The 26,835-nt window shown below is 38.7% G+C and overlaps 1 protein-coding gene across 1 annotated transcript in view; it reads left to right on the top strand.

Moving 5' to 3' along the window:
• The first annotated feature begins 6,060 nt into the window (after positions 1-6,060).
• LOC139742963 (E3 ubiquitin-protein ligase ARIH2-like) overlaps positions 6,061-26,835 on the top strand; it is a 50,893-nt gene continuing 30,118 nt past the window's right edge. The window contains exons 1-10 of the mRNA XM_071653471.1: positions 6,061-6,319; positions 11,569-11,636; positions 13,322-13,406; positions 14,672-14,822; positions 16,647-16,768; positions 17,506-17,615; positions 19,503-19,620; positions 21,783-21,833; positions 22,580-22,625; positions 23,820-23,947. Of these exons, the coding sequence (XP_071509572.1) occupies positions 6,086-6,319; positions 11,569-11,636; positions 13,322-13,406; positions 14,672-14,822; positions 16,647-16,768; positions 17,506-17,615; positions 19,503-19,620; positions 21,783-21,833; positions 22,580-22,625; positions 23,820-23,947 (1,113 nt within the window). The 5' untranslated portion in view covers positions 6,061-6,085. The remainder of the gene's footprint in view (positions 6,320-11,568; positions 11,637-13,321; positions 13,407-14,671; positions 14,823-16,646; positions 16,769-17,505; positions 17,616-19,502; positions 19,621-21,782; positions 21,834-22,579; positions 22,626-23,819; positions 23,948-26,835) is intronic.

Raw genomic sequence — 26,835 nt, 5'->3', positions numbered from 1 at the left:
CAACTATTCCGCATCATCCGTGTTTGAGGACGATAGCAGCAAATTTCTGATATCAATCATTGAACTTGTAGCTCCATTGGAATCTCCATCATTTTTCCTTTATGTGATTGGGATTTCATAGAATTTCAGTGACGTGGTATGATTTAAGCATGCATAAACATTAACTATGATGAGATGCGGGCCACTCAAGCATACAAGCAGGCAGTGGTGGGGCCTACTGTATTTCACGAATATGCCAAAAAAATCTATCTATCCGAAGGATTTTTATCACTTCAGGGTGCTACATAACTTATTGTTACCACTTAATGCCCTTCTAGAAACCTCACCAATAATTCATCGCCTTGCAGACCTTGCCAACAAGAATGGGAGAGCTGAGATGAACCTCCCTGATTTGACGTAGACAAGCTGCTTGACCAAGGCAAGCAAAAATACAAACTTGGGATATCTGGAGCTATCAGGTGTTCAAAGACTACACCGTAGCTTGGGGGGAAACCAAGTCTGTGTAGAATGCTGAATGACGTTTAAAAGTCGCGATGTCCAAGTGAAACTTTTTATCTAGTGAAACATTTGATCCCCAGAAAGACACATGATGCGCAATTTATACTCCTGTAATTTGGACATCATCAAGTTCAGGGTCATCAAAGGTCGTGCTCATATCTATTTGTATGTGTGATAGGGATGAGTGACAAAGAATATACATGTAACATTTCTGTGGCGGATCCAGAGGGGGGGGGGGCACTAGGGATGCAACCCCCCCCCCCTTATTTTGTGGAGTCAAAACTTGCTGTTCCTTATCTTACAGGAATGCAAGTTACCAAACATATCAAAGAATTAGATATTAAAAAATGATATACTTTGATATGTTTGGTAACTTGCATATTTGTTGGTTGACTTTTACTTTCATTTTGTTGCCTCTTCTTGGTACACCAAGTTAAGGCTTGCTGCTTGCTCAGCCCCCCCCCCCCTCACTCATGCTGTTGCTATTTTACTCTTCCTTCTTCATCCCTCTGTTGTTCCTTATCTTGTTTGATGTTACCTCCCTATTCATCCTTATCATTCACAGAGGGCCCCCATGGTCCTCGGGATCATCACTGACCCTCCTCTGCCTTTTGTCTGTCCACTCTCCTGCTTAAATCCCCCTCCACTCTCTGTTGGGCTACCTGCCCATGGCTTCCAACCCTCCCCTTTTGTTTCTTTGTTCTGAGTCCCTAGCCCTCCCTTGACTGTTCTTGTGATGTGTAGTCCTTTACACTAGATAGTGATTGCTTTCCCTGCCTGTTTGTCATTTTGTCTCTGACGAAATTTCTGCTACTGTACACCTGTAGGATCAAAAGCTCACACCCCTTTTGACTCCATTTTACTCCATTGGCTCGCCACTATTGGATAAGCAGTTTTCAGCAGCTTTTTTTGCTACCCCTTTATTTTTTTTTGTTAAAGGAAATAAGAAGAAAAAAAAATAGAGGGGGATGCGTGCACCCCACTTTAATTTTGTAAAGGCACCCCCCCCCCCCCCTCCTTTACGGAATTCCTGGATCTGCCCCTGAATTTGTTACTTGAAAAGTGGAAACTATTTTGAAAACATGAGAGCCAACATTTGTTTTGTTTTGTTTTCTGTCAATCATTCTGCTTGTTTGTCACATCCCATCCCAACATTGCCCAAAACTTACAGCATTGTACCAAAGTTGCCGGCAAAGGCTGAAGGATAAAAAGATGAAGGCATCGGATGTCCTATATATGTTACTCTCTTCTGTTCTGTTTCTGTCTTCATGTCGTGAGATCACAAAAAAATATGAGCTTTTTAATCCCCAAGTTGCCTTTTGCCCCCCCCCCCCCCCATACATAGCAAACAAGAACTACAACAGCAACATCAATAACAGCAAACTACCACCACCGCCACAATCACAACAATAACAACAACAAAAACAACAACAACAGAGGCGTGCATAATCCAGTGATAGGTGGGTACGCGTAGTCAAATTCAGACTTACCAAAGTGAGAAGACTGTACATAAAATGTACATTCTATACTGTTTTACTATCTATTGAGAAATTTCGTTTTGCTGGTTTTAACAAAGAAAAATAATTATGAAGAAATGTATGAAGAAATGTAAAAAAAAAAAAATCCGACCATAATGTACTGTGCGACACTGTATTTACATGTACATAGGCTCACAGATTAGCACATGATAATTTACAGTGTACTTGTACAATACGAGATATATTTGTATGTAATTGGTGTATAGGGCGCATGAAGTAAACAAGCAGAGATTATTACATTCCCTTTGTTGCTTATCACCCTTTAAGTCCCTCTAATGACATTCTATTGGATGTTCTTGGAATATGTTTTTCAATAAATTGGTAGATCTGACAATCATCTGATTTTGTCTGCCCCTGCATGAATTTAATGCACTTTGGAATGTTTTTCTTCGAAGAGTATGCATCATTAATGAATTTTCTTATCAATAATTTGCACTGAGCTACAGAAAAGAAATTTTCATAATTGGATATTGAGCTTATAACCACTCTTCCACCATAGATCATTGTCTATCGTACATTATATAAGCAATGACTGGAGCCCATACGTTTATGATGTACAAAGTGTACATGTACAGTTATAATACAGTGTTATTAATACAGTGCATACGTATGTAGTGTATACAGTGTATACATTGGGCATTTAGTGTATGTACAGTGTACCACAGTACATATCATAAAATGCAATTCCAGAAAATTAGATCAACCTGATTTCATGCATCAGAGATTCTGAATCTGCTGGTAAATTTGTTGTTATTGAGGGGTTAGCGTATGTGTGTTACACCATGAGCTGCTTCCACTATCTTGTAGTAAGTAGAATAACACCGCTTAGGAAGGATGACCTAGAAAAGAAGTTATTTGGTTCCCTTATTAATGAGAAAAAAACAAACAAATGATGCTAGAAGAGCAAGAAGCCATGAATTTTATAGTTGCTGGTACAACAGAAGACGATTTCATAGAGATCATCAGCAGTGATCCATGAACACATCATGCGAAACCCGAGTGAATTCTCAGTGTGGAGTACCACTGGAAGTATATTTGAAGATAATAACAGTATGGAAAATTTACGTTCTGTATGTGACCCTGCATCACAAAACCAACAAAAAGTCGCCAGACATGGGCAGATTCGGAAAGAGCAGACTTTAAGCTTTAAAATGATGTATAATTCAATTCAAATGGACTCCCCTAACCTTCCTATATTCTGGAAAGAAAGCACACACTCTGGAAAAGTGTGAACAGAGAAAAAAAGCTTTGAAATACAGGGTCTATTCAAGCGCTTAAAGTATGGTGAACGACAAAGAAAGGATGATATTCATAAAAAAGGTACTGTATACGCCGAATATTTCGCAAGGTTTTTATTTTTGCGAATTTCGCGAGTCAGCCACTATTTGCGAAATTAAAAACACGCGAAAATATTGACTCTAATGCTGATATGAATGTGACGTACGCATACATTTCTCCGTTCAGTACAGGACTCCACGATCGCGAATCTAACCACTTGCGAAATTGTTATGAAGTCCCGATTCGCGAAAATTTAGACTCGCAAAATATATGGCGTATACAGTAATTTATACATTTCTGGAAAGCTTAAAGGACAAGTTCACCTTCATAGACATGTGGGTTGAGTGAATGCAGCAATATTAGTAGAACACATCAGTGAGAGTTTGAGCAAAATCGGACAATCCGTTAAAAAGTTATGAATTTTTGAAGTTTCTCCTCAGTCGCGGCTGGATGAAAAGACTACTAAAGCTTGTGATGTCACATGAGTACAACGATATAAAGAAAGAATAAAGAAAATTCAACATATTTCCATTTTTCTTGCATAACAAAAGAACACTCGACTTCTCTCTTTCAGAAGGAAGGAGGAATAATATTACCCTTAACATACGTCAGTAGTTAGTCGAAGAAATGTGCACTTTATTCAAAAAGTAAAGTTTTGTGAAATTCTCTTTTTATTTTCCTTATAGAGTTGTACGCATGTGACATCATACACTGTAGTAGTCTTCTCTTCCAGCAGTGACTGTGCGGATACTTAAAATATTCGTAACTTTTGAACGGATTGTCCAATTTTCCTCAAACTTTCACTGATGTGTTCTACTAATATTGCTGCATTCTCTTAATTCTTATGTTTATGAAGGTGGACTTGTCCTTTAAGTCTCTAGGAATATGAATAATTAACTTTCAGAAGGTAAAAACGTCTCCAGAATGATGGAGAGATGGTGTTTTGAGACTCTTTTTAGACCACCTGAACCCGATTTGACGGCGAAATTTTGGTGACCAAGATTATGATGTCACGAAATGTGCGCTGTGCTATGCACTCCATCCACACAGTGGGCTCCATCACCATACTTTAATCTTTCACCAAGCCGCGCTAGCGTTGCGATGAAAGGGACAAAACACAGGATGTCAACCACTGGAGCAACAACAAAGAAGGGATTATCAGATTAAGCTGAAATTGAGCATGTTCTATCAACACATTCTGTCCATGATTAATCCCAACTTACAAAGCAGTAGCATTATCCTTTCAAAAGTTATTAGACTTGAAAGTGAAGAGTGTACAAAGGATTTCAAGAAATGAAAAGGGGTCTCTTATGTAAACCTGATCATTCTATGCTCTTCCCCAAAAAGGGGTTGTAGAAAAACTGCAGAAAACACACTTTCCCATTTGTGTTATAATCCCAAACTTTAAAAAAAAGGTAGAAGAAAGGTAGCTTTTTCAGAAAATATCCAAACCTCAAGATTGACATAGTGGACCCATTTCACATGTTTAGAGTCCTCACATAAAATCAAGGAGTGCGACATTTTGTTTGTTTTGTGGTGCACAGTCACTTACTTATAGTGTTTTGAGACAAATATATATAGCGCTTTTAGGCAAAGCTAGGTCTTCATTTTTATGTGTCTGCAGCGCAGTAGAGAGCCTGAAGCATTCATGTGTTTGGGTTAAGTCTGTCCATCCATCTGTCCTCAGACCATCCAGGTGACCATCCACCCTCATGTTCCTCGTGGTATTATTGTGACTTTAAAGAGGAAAAAGATATGCAATGTATTTTCGTGATACCTGGCCCAGGTTTATGACATGAGGTGTAGATGTGCTGAGTGGACCTGTATTTATTCATTCATTTTGAAGAGAGGGGGCTTCAGAGTTCTTAAATATGGAGAAAGGATCTCGTGCTGCAGAGAAGTATTTATGTTATGACTGTGATATCTCCCAAATAAGTGAACTCCTATGTAGACCCACACATCCCAATCTTTGTACCCAAGTACAATGATGTGCACATATTACACCATCACAGTGGGGGGAGGGGGTGCATTTTTCCGTATATATAGACTATGCATTGAATATTTTAAATGAGTATTTCCTTGGCATTTGTATCACTGTCATTTGTCATACTATGATGTGAGGCAATAAAGGCGGTATGATAAATGTGTCATTTTGTGAACATACAGCTTTTGAGGCATGAATGTGCAATTATTATGTGTTTGATATCGATGCTGACAAAGGATGGGTGATTGCTCTGGAATGAAATAACGGTCTGCATGTTCATATAAAATTTCCTCCCATATTTCTCTATGTATTTGGACTGTGATGATTTGTAGTTGGCACAGCATCAAATGTTAAATTTGACCAACTCTTGCACTATGAATGCACTTGTAATTTCAGTATACAAGATTTCTATTCCTCTACTGGTGTAAAACTATAAATAGCTTTGTATTTCTGCCAGGACTCCATGTATGAAACAAGCGTCTGGTACTAAAATGCAGTTGAACAATTCATTACATTATCAGCTCAATGTGCAAGATGCTGTATTGCTGGAGGCACTGTGTATGAGTAATGCAAGGAAATGGAATCATGTATATGCTTATTATTATGAATAATTTTGTTCTCTTGTTGAATTTCTTGCTCCTGGAATTTAACAGGACCCTCTTTGTTATATCAATCCTATTGCCTTCACAGGTCTTGTGTATGAGAGGATAGGACTACATACTCTGTTGCAAAGATACTGACTGGTGTTGGTATAGATAACCAGCTGCAACTTCAGCCCGTGGGGACGATGGCAGAGGCGATCGACGATTACGATGACGATAACTATGACTCCGAAGAAGACGAGGATGATGACGACGACATGTACAACGACTACTACGACGACCCGATCTTGGCGGATGATCCAGTCTTCTGCGAGGAGAGGGAACCCGACCCCGAGGCCTTCGACTACACATGCGTGGACGTGGCGGGGGCCAAGGCCATGCTGAAGAATGAGGTGGACCTGGCCAGCGAAAATCTCAAGGTACGTGTATGGTCAGATGAATTCTCACCCCATTGGTCATTTTGGGCCCATTTTATTTGCTTGCCTACAATGTATTTGTATGCTCTTCGTAAGAGTTGAAATATCTTTCCATGTTGCGTATGTATCTCAGTTTGTCATATGCTGTTTTATTCAAACCTTAGCTCATCCAGTGTGAAGATATTCATTTGTGGTATTATGGGAGTGTTTACTCACTTTTATGGCCAGGAGAAAGAGCCCCCATAAATTTGCTTGTCAATGAGGTTTTCGTATCTAGACATTTACGATGAGTTGTATAGGTATCATTAAACTAGCACCACATTCCACAGTATGTGAACATCTCGGGAGGCATTGCCTACTTTCCTTGTTGTGATAGTCCACAAGTATGTGGAAGAGGAGAGTATATTTTATCAGCACAGCTCTGAATTGTTGTAAGGCTTAAAGACCCTACTGTGTTGTGGCATGAGTGATCCAATAACATGGTATTGTATTCATTTTCATCCTGATTGAAAAAGAGAAATCATTTACAAGCATTGCAGAGTGTCACATACCTTACTGCAATGTTTGGATTTGACTCCATGGTCTGGGCTAGTTTTGATATTATTGTTTGCATACTTAGTCTCTTCTCAGTCCTACTTCTTATGTATGTGTCCAAAATTGTATCTGCTGTAATATCAACAAATCATCCATAACAGATTTTACATGCATTCTTCTCAAATTATATTCTAACTATTGGAACCATTCTTGCTCTTTGGGGGATTGTGTACATTAGCCCCACAGTATGCTGTGTTGGTATCGCCATAAAGGAGTAAAAATAACTCTTCATGGAAGGTAAATTTTGCATTGAATGCTTACACTTACTCACTTACACTCACATGTACACTGAGACAGATACACAGATGTGAAATAACATATCAAATCACAAGAGGTAATACACTGATGGCGTATCAACTAAAAATGATTTTACTAGTATTCGATCTGGCATTATATTATGTCATAAAAGTGCAAAGAACGTACAATGTACAATGTATGCTGTTTATAACATTGTACATCATGGGAATACAACTTTTGTATGCTAATCTCTGAAATTAACAATTATTTTGCAAATAGAGTGCAAAATACTGATTGTAAATCCCAATGCAACTCTTATCAAAGTGCATACATATGCAGTACCCTGTGCACTTGTCACACATCACAATGCATTTTATTTGCTGATTTTTGAATGGGTGATACAGACTGATTTTCAGATAATGCTTTGTGCAGTTAACAGTAATGTTTTTTTAGACTATTTGTTGTACAGTATCTTGAAACAGTTGGCTGTAGCTCTGTATTCATGTCATCGATGAGGCATTCATTGTATTGCACTCTTATTCAAATGGCAATAGTCCAGTGCTTTTGTGTTCAAGGAAATGCAGAGAGAAATGTGAAGGATTTTTTTTTTTTTTTTTTTTTTAAGGGGATGGGAGGGGGGTTGAGTTGAATATTGACTTCACAACACTCAAAGTGGTTTGTACATAAAATTGTGATTTTTTTTTAAGCTCCTATTTTTGAACGATAATTTACACCCACATCCCCTTCCTCCCTGAATGCTATTATCATCAGGTTTTCACGAGACATTGGATAGGTGAAATTCGTATTTTCATTTAAGGTGATGATAGAATGCTTCTCATCCAATTTGTGCACTTTTAAGTAATATCACTGTTTTTGGAAAACATTAAACTTATTGTTGATAGTAAAGTGCTCCATAAGCTGTATTGAAATGCAGATTGTGAGAATAGAACTTGTATTTGCTCGAGATAGTTGAATTTTGTGTTCATCATATTATTATCCAAAGGGATACGAATTCAATGATTTTTTTTTTCTTGGGGTGGGAAGGTATAACTTGCAAAATTATACCATAAGCATGATTTGTAATCATCCCGCATTCATTCATGGCTGTATAATACAGTCCAGCTATTGTTCTGTTTTGATAGTGATGACCATTGTCACTGACAATTTCAATCTTTGAAGGGGTTGGTACTCTTTGCATGCAAATTATTTTCGGTATATGAAGCCCATAATGTGTTTTCAATTTTACAACTGGAAAGTGACTATGTGGTACATGTGAAGGCAGAGGCTTTCCAAGTAACACATGATTAGTGGATGTGCTGTGCCAGACTCGGTGTGACATGATTTTCAGCAACCACAAATGAGTGTTTCTTTCAAGTGCCTCTATTGCACCCAGGAAGTGATGTATGCGGTCGCCATGCCGGTGTCTATATGCAACATCCTGTCTTCTATACGGAATATCTCATATATGCCCAAGCTACTCGTGTTCATTTATTTCAAACATACTAGTGCAGTTATGGCCAAGAATGAAGTAAACCATAAAATTTCAAAGAAGATACATACATGTATTATATATTTGTCAAAGAGCACTTGAAAAGGGCACATGCAAATTATCAATAATCCTTGAAGTAGAGCAAATTTGCAGATTGATTTCTCCCAGGTTAAACATTGTAAAATGACATTCATTGTTTGTAATACTGTATACTCTATATATTTCGCGGGGGTTTTATTTTTGCGAATTTCGCGAGTCGGGAGCTATTCGCGAAATTAACAACACGCGAAAATATTACCTTCCAAAATGAATCCCTTGCCTTGATGATACGAACATTTCAGTACTACTGTACCATGTCACGGCTTACCGACCATACTGGCTAAGCTTGTTTACGCACGTCCACGTCTACTAATACGAACACTGTAGAGAGCCAATCCATTATCGCAAGGGGACCACCCGTCAGAAATCTAGCGCGATGTTGAATTCTAACTTACTAGTTCGCAGAGTTTGGTAAGTTTTTTTCATGCAGTGTATAACTAGTATCATTCTTATTTGCTAGTAAGTTGAAAATTCACACTTTCTTTGCCACTTCATATTTTCTCTGGTTCCCCAATCGCGAATTTAGCCACTCGCGAAAATGTGTGACAGCGGCAATTCGCGAAAATTTATGTACGCGAAAATTATAGCGTATACAGTACTGACAAATGTGAAACATTTTTTTGATTGTAAATCTTTCTTGTATTTTAGTATGCTAACTTAATATACATAAGTACATTGTATAGCCTTGTTCAGGCATTTGAAGTTTTCTCAAGTGAACATTTTATTTTGATAATAATTATAATAATGATACAATGCAGCTGATGTCTCTTGCAACTTTTCCACTGGATACAAAGCTCTTTGATATGTCATACATGGGTCAGGCATTGGAGTAAAAAATGTACCAGCGACAGTGCAAGTTATTCATCAGAGCACATATAACACTGTTCATGTACGAATTGTACATGTATAGCACAGGAGACAAGTGTCCATAGTGTATTCAAGTTTATCAAGCACGTTATAGATGTGCTCATGCCGTATTCATTTACTCTCTTCCCGATTTGTACAGTGTATTACCTGTACACTGTATAATGTACATGTCCTTAGGGTGGCATGTGTCATCTGTTATGACGTGTGGGATGAGCAAACACCAATCATCATAGTACAGATCAATGTATATTATACCCTTGGATTTTGACAATACAAGTGTAGACTGTGCACACAGTTGGGCTGTTGTACAATGTGGGTTAACAGTTCTTGGTGTGTGTGTGTGGACACATGTACTGTGCAAGGGGGGGGGGGTACTTGTGTTTATGGCTCTAATTACCATAGCCTTCTGTGAAGGTTACGGGTCATTACATTAGGTAGTAAGATAAGTTATAATCACAGTTGTGAACCTACACCGTACGAGGGGTTGTATGTGTAGTGCATATTGTGAAGTGCTGTTGGTGATCATGATAGCTTTCATCGCACAGAGATATGTGTTAGGCCTTGTTATTTGTTGATGAGTGGTCAGTATTTGCATTGGGAAAAAAAAAATCTTATCTGTTCATGGCCTTTCATGGGCTCTGAGGTTGGCCACTAGACACAAACTACATAAAGCTTTGAGCTAATGGGCAAATATCACAGAAGCCCAATGTATTTTTTTTTTTTCTAGACTGTCCTACATGTGTATATTTGTAGTGTATAATGCAGAATATTTTCTAGCTAGTCTGTAGTTACACTGTGCAACCAATACTCATGTTGTAATTCCCCTCTATCTGAAGTACATGATGTACATGTACACTGTATGTAGGACAATTTCATGTGAAAAAATATCCTTCTGGCATTTTAGTATATTAAGTACATGTACATGTACATGTACATGTACTAATGATCATCAAGAACTTATTTTGCTATCTAAAATTGATCTTAATTGGAGTTTTGGCCAGATGATATGTATAGTCTGTAGCAATTTAGTGGCTGGCCATGAAGTCAGAAGATTGAAAACAAATCAATGAATATTCATCAGACCATTGTAGCCTAAGTACAATGTAAAACTCAACAGGTGACTTTGACCAAGAAGTAGGCCCTACATGAATCAAAAGCCATATGTTTTCTTGATTTTTGGTAGACCCTCCCCTATTTTTTTCATTATTCTGTTTGTTTATTTTCGTATTTGCTTGATGAACTTGCCGTATTCTTAGTATCCATTAATTCACATAATCTGTAATATTTTGTGGGGCATCTTGTACCAGTACAATAGCTACCGGAGGCAATTATTCATGTAAAGAAAACAATCATAAAAAGTAATCATTAGCATGCCTGTCTGTACACAGTAGGAGGCTAATTGATTTTCGTAATACAATTTATTGTACCAGCATTAGCATCATGTAGCCCAAGGGATACATGAGGAGGTGACTTGTACTATAAATGTATGATATCCCATAGAGATTACATTGTACATATTGGTCATTGTACATACAGCTGTACACTGTAGTAAAAAAGCCATTGCAAGGAGTTAATTGCACATGCTCAATCATGCAAAGATACGTGAAGATACCAAGTTACATTAAACAATGCAAAGTTATTATTAATCTTTTTTAATGGGGGGGGGGGGGGGTTGGTTGGCAAGCAGGGAAAAGATTGGTGGTGGTGGGGGGGGGGGGGGAATATGAGCCTGAAGATGAAACTGGAGTGTCACAAAACTTGTCTTCAAACATACAGTAAGATGGCTTTGCTGCCATGCCAATGACTCAATGTACAAGTTCTCATACCAAAGTGGAAAAAAAAAATCACTTAGCTAGAGCTTAACAAACAAGTACATGTATTTGTTTCGTTTGCTCCTGCTTGTTCTAGAACAGTATAATTTCCTTATCAAATCACTCGTTATTTCCTTTCCTTCCTCTCATTGCAGGTTCAGCCGAGGGTAGCCAGAGCCCTGCTGATGGCACACCAGTGGGACCTCGGAGAAGTGCAGAAAAGGTATGCTTGCTGCCTTCGTCATAGCCTTTGCCAAGACCCTGCCACTGTAGGGATTGTAAAAGGAGCAAGCAGATGGTCCTTAATGCAAGACTAGTCAAGCCACCATTGGGAGCCAAAGGCCCAGCAAGGGGGCCTTTGAGGATTGTCTGAATTTTTAGACTAACACCTTTCAATTACCAAATTTTGCTATGAGTTTTGATCGAAGAAAAAAATCATGACGAATCAGCAGATTGAGCCCTGTCCGAAGAAGCCCATGCAAACAAGTCTTTGCACTGACGGCAGATTAATAAATCAAGTAATTTCATTGGTCGAAAGGACTGAACTGAATTATCCAGTGATTAAATTATTGGTTCAAACAGAGCGCGAATGTTGCTTTCTCCTGCCATGCATAGTAATCACAATCACTCTTCTCAAAAAGCCCCTGTTTTGATGCACTCGCTCTCTTGCATGAGGGCCTTAAAAAGGCTACACAGTGTATCTTTGTCACTGAAATTTTGCCCACATTATGTTACAGGCATGCATACACACTAATCATGTCTTCCTCAGACTGAAGTTCAAACTAGCAGGCCATTTTGCTGTTCAAAAAAATAGCCCAATATTACAAATGCGTGTCTTCATCAGCTTGAAAACAGCCCACTTTAATAGGAAATTAGCCCGAAGTCGATGCAGGCGTACTCTGTATCATTACTCGGCTCACTCATATGTAGAATTCTGTTGTCTCAGTGCGCAGTACAGTTTGCATAATGGGATCCAGAAAATTTCGGGCTGATGGAGACACAACCAAAATAGCGCACTAATTCACAAATTGGTGCACTTTTTCACAAACTACATGTAGACGATAGATTTTAGAGAAAATTTCCCCGATCAAATTAGCACACTATTTGCATCTTCATTGCACAAATAGCAGGTTGAATTTACATTGGGCTAATTTCCTAACCACAAAATAATGCACTATTTTGAAACTTCAGTCTGATGAAGACTGGCCTATTGTGGTGCTTACCCTTTCACCGGGTCATACCTGCCAAGCTAAAGGACACAGGTATTATTATTATTGTTATTGCTTTGTTTGTTCCTGCCCAATTTCATGGTCACTTTCATGGTCCCTGGTCAGCTGGCAGAAAGCCAAAACCAAAACCTAAACAAACAACCACAACATCAACATAACAAGTGCGTGGCCCTACATCTGCATGGGTAGGTGTGGATGAATTAGACCCAAACAAAGTTTGTTCCTAGTCCTTTGAATTCTGTATGATAAAAGCAAAAACTAAATGCACTTTGCATGATGGACACATTTCACTTTTAATTCTAGTAGAAAGAGCTATTTTTAGCCAAAATGTTATGTACAGCAGACAAGAATTTCTAGAAATCAACCAACACAGATATGTGAATGGGGAAAAAGAGGAATGTTACACATGTCATATCTGTGTGTGTGCATATCTATAAGTTAGTAGTGAGCATACATGTAGTAGTATTACACTTCCTATATCTTTGTGTGTGCATATCGACAGGCTGTTACTCTCATTTAGTAGTAAGCAACTGACCTTACAGGAAGGCTGGTAGTGTTTCAGATTTGTTCTTTGCTATTGAAATGTCTTTGTCAGCACCCGTGTGAGTGAGACTATCATGGCTGTGTAAGTATTTCATCCACGGGTTCTCTTTATCTTTTTGTGTTTTCAAACTGTCAGAACGGATCAAGATATTGCCAATATTTTGGTGGAGACGGGAATACTTCCGCGGGCGGACAAAAGCTTCCTGGCACCAACGTCACAGGTAACGTTGCCAATTTGATGCCATGATAGAACTGGACAAGCACATAATTTGTGTCTGTCCTATGAAATATTTCTCTGATAACCTGTGACCAGTACAGGGTAGAAATAGGTTGCAGCTACCTGGTGTGTAAACTTTATCACCTGTTACTTCACAGGTTCACTGGTTTTCAAACAACAAAATTGTACACTATGGGAAAAAAATAATTTTTTAGAGGAGGAAATGAAAATGCATAATTAGAAGCAAATGCTATCAGATATTTTTTGCTCTGTGAAACATTAATGCCATTTGGCATTCTGTTTGTTTGTTTGTTTGTTAAAAGGGGTTCCTTGCATCAGTGAATTTGCGTCTACAATGGCTCTTATTTTTTGTGCCATACTGTGTATGTACAAGTACATGTAGATTTTTTTTTTCAAAAGCATTGATGATGATTTATTTGTTTGTCTGTCGATATGTTTGTTTGTTTTTGTTTTCACAGGGCAGAGTGATATCACTGTTGGGTGACAAGTCCTCATATTTCCAAAATGTCAAATGTTCAGAAGATCAATAAACAAACAAACAAACAAACATTGCAGTCAAGGCATTATAACAGATGTGATTGTTTTCCCTTTGACACGCCATGGTGGCTTCATCTTTGGGATAAGACAGCTAGAATTTGGACAGGACATCACGTTTTAAATGATTATCTGACAATTGAGCAAAAAGGTTATTTACTCCAAAATATGAGATACAAGGTCTTGTCACCCCACCGACGATGCCTGGCTTGCAGCACTGCGATATTGTATTGATGTTGTATTGTTTATACAGCATACTGGGTACCAGCATCTCCTACTCAAGTATCAAAGACTTTTGAAAAAATAGCTGATATCAAGCATTAAATAAACATATATTTTTCTCCATACCAGCAAAGGTGTGGAAATTAGAAATGAAATAAACAAGCAGTATGTGGTTGTTAGTCTCGATAGAGACCCTCCCAGCTTTGTAGAGGATGTGACATCAGCGCTGCATTTCTTAATCGTTGCTGTCAAAAAGTTGTCACTGTGGTGGAATGTAGTCTATGCGCTGCACAGATCACCTTTGCAAAGTGAACATCTCATGTAATATATGGTTTCTGTGCTTCTTTTTCAAATAGAAATGTTTACAAATGTTCAAATTCTGTGCATACAATTATCAGCAAAAAGTGAGAATGATGATGATGATGATCATCATCATCATTATTATTACTATTATTATCATCATATTTACAATTCATCTCTTGTTTCTGGTAGGACATTGTGTTGCCTGCACAAACCATCTGCCCAGTTTGTACCCTGGTCAAGACCAAGGATGAGCTGCGGGCCCTGTCTTGTGGTCACTTCTTCTGCAGCGACTGCTGGATCACGCACCTCCACTTCCGCATCACCGACGGGGTCTCCACAGGTACGGAGGGCACTGGACTTTGGACAGTAGGTTCAATACTATGCCAATCAGCACTCAAAGCTCACAAAAGAGTTAACTACTACCCCTGGCGCCCTTGATGAGAGAACAGAGACCCCGTTTACAGTGAGCGAAGAGGCCGGGCTCGGCCGTGGCCGAGCCCGGCCTTCATTTCAGTGTAAATGCGCAAAAGACCAAATGCGGGGCCAAAATTGGCCGCGCATTTGGCCACGCTCTTGAGGTGGTCTCAGCCGAGCCCGGCCTTTTCTCAGTGTAAACGCAAATTGGGCCAAATGCAGTATCAAATTTAGTCTGGCTTCCAGAACCTCTGTCCGTACTATTTCGCTATTCAGGATATTGACGCCCTCAACTTCGAAAACTGGTATAGTTTAAGGTGGTCTTGTCCTGCAAAGGACTTTTCCTTTGGCAAAGACGGCAACTTTGTCACCGCCGCGGAGTCCAGTTGGCAAAGGGTCTGGAAACCAGACTATACCAAATTGCGTTTGTTTACAAGCAGAGCGCCACTTCGACAAAATATTGAAAAATTGATTTAAAAGCCCGGACCGAGCCCGACAGTGTAAACGGACAAAATTGCGGGGCTCGGCCCCGCAATTGAGGCCAGGCTCGGCCCAGCCCCGCAATGTAAACGGGGTCCAATTTGAATTCACAACATTCTGTGAGTTCGGCTAAGATTGCTTTCTCTCACCAAGAGTGCCCATGGTAATAGTTTCAACTCTTTATGTGCTTTGAGTGCTGATTGGCATAGTTTTGAGCAGACTATCCGAAGTCCCTTGCATAGAAAGGTTTAAAAACATATAAGGCAGGTGGGAAAAGCTACAATTAAGAATATGGAGTTCTTGATCCCATATGCAATTCTTGATCTCATGTTTGAGAAATGAAATAGGAGGAAGAACATTTGAGTGCTAAGTACCAGTGAACCAAATTTGTTAATATGTCAAGTGGCTAAGCATTTGCAATTTCATGAACACAACAGCTTTTTAATGAATTGGCATGACACTGAATGACATTTTTTTTTTTGCCTTTTCTGCCCTATTAAAAAACACTCAGAGATTGCAAATTCCATTCAAGACCATAAGGTCACAAATGCCACAAAACTGTGCAGGCATCATTGAAAAGAACAGTCCTAGATCTGATGCACGATACCGATCACCACCAAAACTTATCACCCATTCCTGTTAACACAACAGACCTATCCTGAAAATTTCCTCAAATTCTGTTCTTAAATTGTTCTGAAATGGGGGCGCTGTGGCATAGTGAATAAGACTCCCGACTCCCAATCGGAGGACCCGAGTTCAAATCCCGCCCAGTGCTTACGTCCTTGGACATGATGTTTTTACCCACAATGTCCATGACCCAGGTGTATAAATGGGTACCTGGCAATGCTAGGGTAATAATAATAGCAGGGCCCTCTGGTAGAGCAGTGGTAACACTGAAGAGGCTACCCTGGGTAAATAAGACCTCATTATTATTATTATTATTATTAGATTATCCTGCCATATTGGTAACGGGCAAACAAACAAACAAATAACAGTAGCCACATCACATATGTGGCCTTTTGCCAATATTTTTTGTTTTTTCATTTTGGGTGTAATGGTCAACTTGAATGTGTATAGCCTCAAGCCATTCATTATTCAAGGCAACATTGTACTTCAATATTGCAGGCAGGTCAAATACTGAATATCGTTTGCCTCAATATGACGAGAATAACGAAAGCCAAGATCGAAGTGTTCAGTATTTTTCTGAGTAAACAAAGGACTTAAAGGGAAGTTGGGATATTTAACGCTCTCTGTTTTTCCCCTCTCGCAGAAATCCGCTGCATGGCCAACGAGTGTCACATGAGGACTCCAGAGGATTTTGTCTTGTCGCTGCTGAAATCTGACGCCATGAAGCGCAAATTTGAGCAGTTTGCTTTCAGGGATTACATCAAGGTACCTTAGATATAGGTCCTCATGTACTGTCATTCTTTACTAAGTTTCACCCCAAGGGGTGCCAGAGTGTTCAAGCCCTTGTTGATACTTTCAGAGTGGAAACTTTTGCACAATATGTCTTTTTCCTGCCAGGCCAATAACATGGAAAGTGGTTGTTGTATCATTTTTGTGGATGAGGAAATTTAGCACTAAATAGTAAAATCTTATAGAATTTGCATAGTCATGTTTTTATATTTGAGATAGTCCAGTCAATTGTGAATCAGCGAAAATTTTCGTTCAGCAAAATACTTCATGTTTACATTGTATATCTTAATGAATTCTTTTATTAATTATCATTATCATTATTATTTTTTTACTTATTGTCATGAGTTCACATGTGTCAGTGCAAATGTGGAGGTTATGCATTCAGCAAGATTTTTTTTCCCACCAAAAGAAGAAACAGTAACCAGTTGTCAGAAGAGATAACTTGCATTACATGGCTAAGTTAAAAAGCAAGAACTTTCCATTTTAGGCATGTAATATCCTAGTATTTCTCTTCTAGGTGTTACTTCATTCACAGGAAAGTGCTTTGGGCACATACGTTTTTCAAACCTCAGATTACTGCAGTGCTATTTACAATGTTGACATCCCTTAGCACGTATCACAGCCAGTGTGTGTTGGCATGACATTGGAATAATAAATATCTTTCTATCTTTCTTTTTCTTTTTCTTTTGTTTCTTGGAACTTGTCACCACCAGAGCCACTGGAAGTTCAGGTTTTGCCCGGGGGCTGACTGTGACATGGTGGTCCACGCAAAGGAAGTGAAGAGCAAACGAGTTGACTGCCCCCATTGCAGGGCAGTATGGTGGTAAGGCTGATTCCATGATCTCTCCCATATGGTGTCATTTTAGTATGCATTTGAAACACAGAAGAAACTTGTTTGTCATCTCTAGGGTGACAAAACCTTGTTTCTCAAATGTTGGTGGAAAACGTTTTTCTTTGGATTAATTGTCAGATAATCAGTGAAGTGATGTCCTGTCTAAATCCTAGCTGTCTTACTCCAAAAATGAAGCCAGCACGGCTTGTCAAAGGAAAGATGATCACATTTGTTATAGTGCTTTGGTTTACCATGTTTTTTTTCCCTCTCCTGAACAGTTGACATTTTTGAGACACAAAGTTTTGTCATCCAAACAGTGTTGTGTGGGGCCCTTGTTGGAGGTCCTATCCAGTTTTCAGTTGTCCCCAGGAGACAAAGTTTTCTCCTGTTGTATACAGGATCCAGACCTGCCGAGTGTCCCTGATTCTGCTAGAGGTTTTGCAAGCAAATAGATTATCTTTTGTGCTTGACAAGAGAATAGAAGAGCCTCCTTGATGTAAAAACTTATTATACCAACTTGATGTGCATACAGGTTCCATGACATTTGCTCCTCTGACAATTGCTCCCATGAAATATCTGCACACCAAGCCAAACATAAGTTATACTCACAAACGTAACCCTAATCCTAATTCTAATCTTCACATCACACTAAACCTAAAACCCTATCACAACCCTAACCATAGTCTTTGGAGAAAATAAGACCGGAGCAACTGTCACAGGAGAAAATGTTTTGTCACCATGCCTACAACGAAGTATCTGCCTGATTGCTCTTCGGAATCTCCCTGACTTTGATATGTGAACGTTTCCAATCTTTGGAGTTTCCGCTGAAATGATGGTGCATACTTTGTGTTGACCCATGCAAATTACCCCACATGAAATGAATTAAGTCCCACTGCCAAATGGCAAATGCTAAGACTGCCCAATCTCCAGTCTCCAATCTGGAATACATGAGGATATAAATGTGAAAGTCAGGATACGGATCCCTCTTCGTATATATTCCTGGATTTAGTCACCGTTCTGAGAAAGTAATCAGGAACAGTGGCAGTATTTCACCCAAAATTAAAGTCCTTATTGAGTGGGTGGTCATCCTGCTTGTGCGATAAAAATAGCACATGAGAGACTGTTGGTGCACTTGAGCGAAGTTCCTGCCAAAGCAGGCTGAGGACTGTTTGATGTTATTTTGCAGTGCGAGGTGAAAGTTGATACGTGTAAACTATGCCACTCTCTAGTGGCAGTGAGAACAGAAAGGTGGTAGACGAATATTACATGTCGCTCTATATCTGCCTATCAGACACCAGCCACTGGCCAGTAACCTTCAGAGGGAAACGTGTGATATATATAGAAGTCTTATTATAAAGTCAGTCAGAATATGATTAGTTAACCATTATAGTCCCACTATATGCATACCTTTTTAACCCTGCATGTTGCCATCAATCAGGAGAGTTCATCAAAGACTTACCCGACATGGCAACAGATAATATGTTGAAACTGTTGCCAAGTATTGACATGTATTTGATGGGGAAAAAGTAGTAGCTTGTTACTAGGATTTCAGGGAGAGGAATGCATAGATTTGAATGAATTGGTAAACTTGTGTATTAGCTGGGTAGTTTCAATTAGTTAGATGGTATTTATACTTTAAACAATTATATCCTGTATATAATTATTGTTATAGGTGTTACCGTAGGTACTGGTATTGATGATGTGCAGGTACTTTTTAAAGTATGTGGATATGTACACATCTATATACATGTATGAATATCCAGTGTATATCTGTATTTTCATTATCAAAGCAAGCAAAATTCCATTCTGCCTGATGTTAAGACAGACAGAGGTTGGATTCATCTATACTCGTCTTCTTCTTACCTTTGCTCTCACCAGCTTCAAGTGCAGTGAGTGCTACCATGCTCCAGCGGGATGTGAAACCATCAAGAAGTGGCTGACGAAGTGCGCCGATGACTCAGAGACGGCCAATTACATCAGTGCCCACACCAAAGATGTGAGTTACAGTAGAGATGGGATTTCATATACAATGTAACTTCAGATTAGGAGGATTCAAGTGTTACTGTATAAGCTGTTATTTTCGCGAGGATTTAGTTTTCGCGAATTTCGCGAATCACAGTTGGATCGCGAATTTAACAACACGCGAAAATGTCTCCGTGCGCCCTGTTAATAGTGCATTAACATAAGCGTCAGCGTCAATTCGCGAAAATGTCTATGGCCTTGTCATTCGCAAAAATATCTGTACGCGAAAATAACAGCGTATACAGTATTATGGCATTTTGCACCCAACAGATACCATATCACAATGAGCATTTCTATAAATGTATTTTAGGGAGTGTGATTACTGTAAGGTTTCTATGCTCTTGATGAAAGTATAATTTTACATGCAAACAAATTGACTTATTAAAACATAATAGTGATCGGGTGGTTATCAGACTTGATTTGATTAATCCAGTCGGCTGGAGTTAAGGAAGAACGTATGGGTCTGCCAGTTGACATCTGCTTCCTTTTTGGATTAGTACTCTCTATTAACATTTTTGTCTCTCAAATGCAATACGAGGACTTGTTTATCTCATTGTAAGTGCTTGGAAACTGTACTTGGCAGTGTCTCTTTACATTCAGGGCTAAACATGTGATTGTGCAGATGTGCACCCCATGAACTTCAAATGCTAATAAGTTTTAAAAAGTGTGTGTGTGCTGATATGCCCTTGTGTTTGTACAAAGCATGATGTATAATTTTCTTAACCCGTTGAGGACGAGTCCAAAGTATACTCGGGCAAGTGTCTATGGGAAATGCGTGTTGTAGCAAAATCAATCAACCCGTCCTCAATGGGTTAATACAATAAAGGGTGTCAAGCTTGTTCTAAACATACCCTCAAAGCAGTAGAGCTCATTCTTTGACACTTTATCTGTTCTGAGTGAAAGTAGAGGTGCTTTTGTACAATGCGAATGCTGTGTGCAATCTTTCTGTGACTGACATTGCTAACAGTGCCCTCTTTGTCCAGGTTTCAGTAGTGGTATTCTGTCTCTGAGAAAAAAAATGTGAAAGCTCAAGACTGTAGTCTGTCAAACATTTCACTTTTCCCTTCAAAAAACAGGCAAATAAAACCTTGTGATGTCTTTCCGTCACGGGAAGGGCGAAATGTGTAAGGGACAATAAACTGCAATGATCCTCAATCTGAAAAATTAACAAAAATTATATGTCATCCATCATACTGACTATATGTGACCGTGCATCACAAAACGAACAAAAAGTTGCACCCCTTGATTTTATGTGAGGCCTCAAAAAAGGTGAAATGGGTCAACCGAGTCAATATTGAGTTTTTTATATTTTCTGAAAGATCTATCCTTCTTCTACTTTATTCTTTAGTTTGGGATCATAATATTGATGAGAAAGTGTGTTTTCGGCAGTTTTTCTACAACCCTTTTATGGGGAAGAATAGAAAGATCGGGTATGTCTTAGAGTCCCCTTTTCACTTCTTGAAATGCTTTACACACTCTTCACTTTCAAGTCTAATTGCTTTTGAAAGGATAACTCTACTGCTTTGAAAGTTGGCATTAATCATGGACAGAATGTGTTATACAACTTGCTTAATTTCAGCTTAATTTGATAATCTCTTTATTGTTGTTGCTCCAGTGGTTTACATCCTGTGTTTTGTCCCTTTCATTGCACAGGTAGCACAGCTTGGTAAGGATTAAGTGCTTGAATAAACCCTGTACTTCAGAGCCTCTTTTCTCAATTTACACTTTTCCAGAGTATGTGCTTTCTTTCTAGTATTTAGATAGGTTAGGAGAGTCCATTTGAATTGAGTTATACATCATTATAAAGCTTCCAGAGTCTACTCTTTAAGAATCTGCCCTTAACTAACATTCCATGTCTGGCGACCTTTTGTTGCTTTTGTGATGCAGGGTCAAATATTATACTGTGATCACATCAGCTGTGTAATCAGAGTCTGAAGTAAACTAGACCAAGTTATTGCTTCTGGAATGCTGATGTGGTTTACATTCTTTTTCAAAAGAAAAGTGTCACAGTTGTACTTGATATCCTATGAAATGAATACCAAGGTATTCAAACCATAAACATTGCCATGCATGCATTCTCTCCTTGCTATTAATATCTCCTGTTTTTCCTTGGTGTCTCCTCTTTCTCCTTTTCAGTGTCCTAAGTGCAACATATGTATAGAAAAGAATGGTGGATGCAATCATATGGTAAGCTGAAACAAAAAGAAAATAAAAAGTTGAAAAAACAATAAAAAACAAGGGAAATTAACATTGCTTGTGCTTTTTTTTTTTGCAAGAATATTGTTTGATGTGTCTTGTGGAATTCTGACACAAGAATTTAGCAATCCTTCAGTCTTTTTAATGGAGTTAAGGTGAAAATATGATTTCATGCATAGATTTGCATAATTGATTTACTAAAAATAGAAAATCAATATTTTTCTATTGTATGACCATGTAATCTTGAAGTTGATATCCGGCTCTATGTTCCAGCAATATTTTGCGGTGATCACGCCATTGACGGCCGAGATCTGAAGAGTGGGGGGGGGGGGGGGGGGGGGGGGGGGTCAAATTGACCACCCCCTCCCCCATGCTTAGTCCAATTCTGAATCTAATGAAGCCCATTAATTGCTTCTGTGTTTGGTGGTTCTGTGACAAGTGTGATGAATTCTTAGGGAGATTTACCCCCAACAAATATTTGGATTCAGTGAATGTAGAAATAGAACCAAGACATCAGTGAAGTGTGAAGAAAATTAGACAAAGTCATTGCTGCATTCACTGACTTTACGTAAATAAACTTAAAGTTGGGGAAAGTTTGTTGCTTGTTTGTTGTTGTTATTTTGTACCTGTTGATTGAGTATATGCATATTATATGTTCAACTGAAGTTTGTCTGTGGCATTTAATACTGTTGTGATTGTTGCTTATTTTCCTTTCATATCTGTTTCTAATCCCAAAGCAATGCTCAAGATGTAAACATGATTTCTGCTGGATGTGCCTTGGTGGTGAGCATCAAAACAATCTTGATTTGATTTGATTGATTGTTTTTGGATGGTTAAAGGAATGTAATGTTTCAGGTCATGAATCATTGCTGCATATCAAGGAACACATTGACAATGAGCACTAAGTCCACAGAGCCTTATGCAGATTGTATGCAGTACATTGTAGAACTCGTCATCTTCAATAGTTGCTTGCTACAACAACCATATTCTCAGAAATTTCTGAGTTGGATGTATATATTTGATCCTTAATAGTAGAAGAATAGAGTGACCATTCATGTTGAAACACTTGTCCAAGATTAATATGCCTGCCACTTCTCATGACCTGAATGCACAAATACAGGATAAACAGCTTCATCTCAAGTGAATATGGCCACATTGCTGGAATAAAATAGATTTTTAACTTTGCATAAAACTTTATACTCTGCAGTTTAAAAAAGCAGTCTGGACCTCATGATATTTTGTTATTGAATGAAACTTCAACCAAAGATAACAAGAGAGGTGGCAGTAATGAAGTTAGATTTGTAGGTGTATAGAATTTCCTTTGCGAACTCTGAATGTTAAACATTCAGATTGTGGACAGCTGCAGGCAATCAGATCAGAATGGTTTCAGTTATTTTCAGTAGGGGATTTTGGTGGCAAGAGCTTTCATAATATCTGGTGTGTCATCATGTTACCCGTATAAAGTCGGAGACTATGAAAGAAAGAAAAATGCATGTAAAGCTTACTTTGGCAATGTAACTTTCACAGTTTTCTAACTTTTGATTATTAAAAAAAAAAATATCATCCCTGTATTGTGAATACGGCAAATTATATATCAATTTAAAGCGTATCATCTAACGAATTCATATTTGCTTTAAACCAAAAAAAAATTATTTTCCAGACATTGTATGGCTTTCATGAAGATGCATCACATATGATCAATGCAGAAGGAACACTCATGATAATGCAATCAGGAACTTCCTGAAAATCCATGATGCCTGTAACTAGGGAAAATACATACAATGATATAAGACTCTTGTTTCAGTTGATAAACTTTTATGTTTGTGTGATGTAAGAGCTTCATGTAATATTCTAGCATGTCATTTTATAACTTGTGTAAAACAAAGTACCTTATGAATAAATTATGCATGCTGTTGAATGCGAAAACTTGAGCCAAGCGTAACCAGTTGCATTTGCCTTTTACACTCTGTGTCACAGACTGGAAGTCGCACGGGAGTGAGTTCTACGAGTGCAGTCGGTACAAAGAGAATCCCAACATTGCCAACGAGTCGGCCAACGTGAAGGCTCGGGAAGCCCTCAAGAAATACCTCTTCTACTTTGAGAGAGTGAGTATACCGTGATGGAAAGAGAGGATAACATGCTTCTCCTCCAAGGCTTCATATGCATTACATTCCAGACGTGGCATCAAAAGTGGCCTGAGCTGTCAATCCTATCAGAATCTTCCGTTAGAATTCTGAAGATTCTGCCAGGATCAAAAGCTCAGGCCCCCTTTTGATTCCATTTTACTCCACTGGCTCACTACTATTGGATGATCAGTTTTAAGCAGCTTTTTTAATCATTTTTTAAAATATTTTTTTAGCAGTTCTCACGTGTGAACCTGATGTGGATCATGTGATGCACAAAGTGAATGTTATGGTTTTGACTTTACAGTAGACATTGATGAGCAGGCTGCGCTGAAGAAAGAGTTTCATACATCGATATCAATTTCATATCGCATGCTGAGCATGATGCGGTATGTGATGGATTGTTCTTACTCTGTTTGTGCCATGTCTGTATGCTTGATACATTCAACACCATGACATGTCACATTTAACACAAGATTATAAGACACTCATTGGCATGTATAAAAAACTGATGGATGAATAATGATAGAGAGGCATTGTATTATGCGTGAGACACCACTCCTTAAACCTTTATTTGCTGGTGTACATGTATATTGCAACACTGTGTGTCGCAAAGTAGCAATACTGAGCAAAATCTGGAATAGATAATTTTTTTAAATCAAATTAGTGAACTTCACTCTCAAACTAATGTTGGGATTGTAAATGCACTCAGATGATATACCTGATAAACTCAATAACCATCGTGGAGTGTCACCCTTAACCCGTTGAGGACGGACTGATTTTACTCTAACATGCATTTCCCATAGACACCTGCCTGAGTATTCTCAGGACCCTTCTTCAACGGGTTAAGCTCCTTACAGTTGTAAGTGGATGAGATGTCCCAGCAGTTGAGAACTGTTCATTCTGTCTTGTTGCCCCTGGATGGCCAGAGAGAGAGAGAGAGAGATCCTTGGTTTTAAAGTCCACTTTTGCTCACTCGCCTTAAGAGTGTTAACAGCACACAGGTATTAACAGTCACTTTTGATTAAAGTGTACATGTATACTTCTTGAAGCCACGATGTACTGTAAAACGAGGAATGTTCACGTGCATTTTAATTTCCCGAGAGCAAAGATTCGCAAAATTAAAATGCACGTGAACGTTCTTGTCTACACTATACGCATTGAATGCTAGAGGCAACTCACGAAAATTTCATGCCATGATATTGTGTTTTACAATATACGATTCCTTTGCTGAAGAACTTGCACTGTACCTTGCAGGACAGGAAGCTTGAGCCTTAAGTGTCCAGGCACTTCCCTTAACCGGTCAAGCTTTTTCATCGGCATTCAGCAATCCGTCCAAACTTGACCTACTTGTAAATTAGCAACCCTACTCATGTGTAGCAGTGTGCCTCAGTCCAACAGGAAGGCCATGGTGATACAATAGGGATTAGGGGCACTGGGTAAATCACTATTCATTGACAATTAAGTTTCCAGACATGTACATGTATGTCAATTAGCTAAGAAAACACTCCAGCATGCATGCTAATTAAGCTGTGCATATCGTGAGCAAGTCTACTGGACGAACTGTTCCTTGAAGTTGTATTATGGAGGGCATTATATAAGAAGGAGATAATACTCAACATGAAAATAACATCTGATAAAGAAGATAGCATAAAAAAGAATTGCAGATCAGATCTGCCATGTTTAGCCAACTGGAATGTCGCAGAATTTATGGTGTGTTTTAATCCTCTGATGCAGACAGAGAATGTACTGTGTGATTCCATTCTGGCTTGGTAATGGTATACAGTACTCTGTGCCATACCTCTGCAGTATATCTATTATATCTTTCGTACAAATTTCACTGTTCGTACAAATTCTGGAGTTCGTAGAGATTCATAGATGGGGCACAGATTCTTATACGGTCTTCTTCCGAATTTCGTACGAACGCTGTTTAATTCGTTAAAACAACTTACAATGTAAGACCTTTTAGAGAAGCGAAAAGATTTTCATTTATACAATCGCCCTAGAATTTTATGTTTTTCGTAAGAATGCCTTGAGTTATTCTTTGGTCAGACTTACGGCCATCTTACAATTTCTTTTTGTTGTAAGATGGTCGTACGTGCAACTCACGGCACTCTCAAGTCATTCGTAAGTAGAATTTTCGATTTTTATGCCTCCGCAACGAAGTGGCCGGAGGCATTATGTTTTCGGGTCGTTCGTCCGTCCGTCCGTCCGTCCATACGTCCGTCCGTCCCGTTTTGTTTTTGTCGGTATCTCAAGAACCGTGTGGTGGTTTTACATCAAATTTGGTATGAGGGTATATCCTTGGGGGATAATACTTTGTGTGGATTTTAGGGTCACGGGGTCAAAGGTCAAAGGTCACAGGTTATTTTGTGAAAAAAAGGTTGAAAATTCATGTTTTTCTCCATATCTCGCAAATGGTTCAAGGTATCTTCATGGAACTTAGTATATATGCTTGTTCCAATGGGCAGTGATTATCTAGGGAAGTTGGGGGTCATGGGTCAAAGGTCAGGGGTCAAAAGTCAAGGTCAACTCCTCAAAATATCACTACTTTCCTTATATTTATGCAATGCCTGAAGGTTTTTTTTTTAAAAACTTGATGTATACATGTATTACCCAATATATATTCTGTGAGAAGTTTCTTGCCAAAAGGTCAAAGGTCAAGTGAAAGTGCTGAATTGCACTTTTTCCTCCATATCTCAAAAGTAACTCAAGGTATCATCATGAAACTTACATATTTATGCATGTTCAACCTAACAGTGATTCTCTTTGGAACTGTGAGGTCAAAAGGCCAGGTTAAGATAATGCTATTTTGCCATTTGATACTGAAATTATACTTTTTCTCAATACCTTGAAAATTACTCAATGGG

This window comes from Diadema antillarum, unplaced genomic scaffold (assembly GCF_040938485.1).
Source record: "Diadema antillarum isolate AM-2024a unplaced genomic scaffold, OU_Dant_1.0 seq00001039_RagTag, whole genome shotgun sequence".
Lineage (NCBI taxonomy): Eukaryota > Metazoa > Echinodermata > Echinoidea > Diadematoida > Diadematidae > Diadema > Diadema antillarum.
The sequence above is the reverse complement of the archived record's forward strand: the minus strand, read 5'-3'. Positions and strand labels throughout refer to the sequence as shown.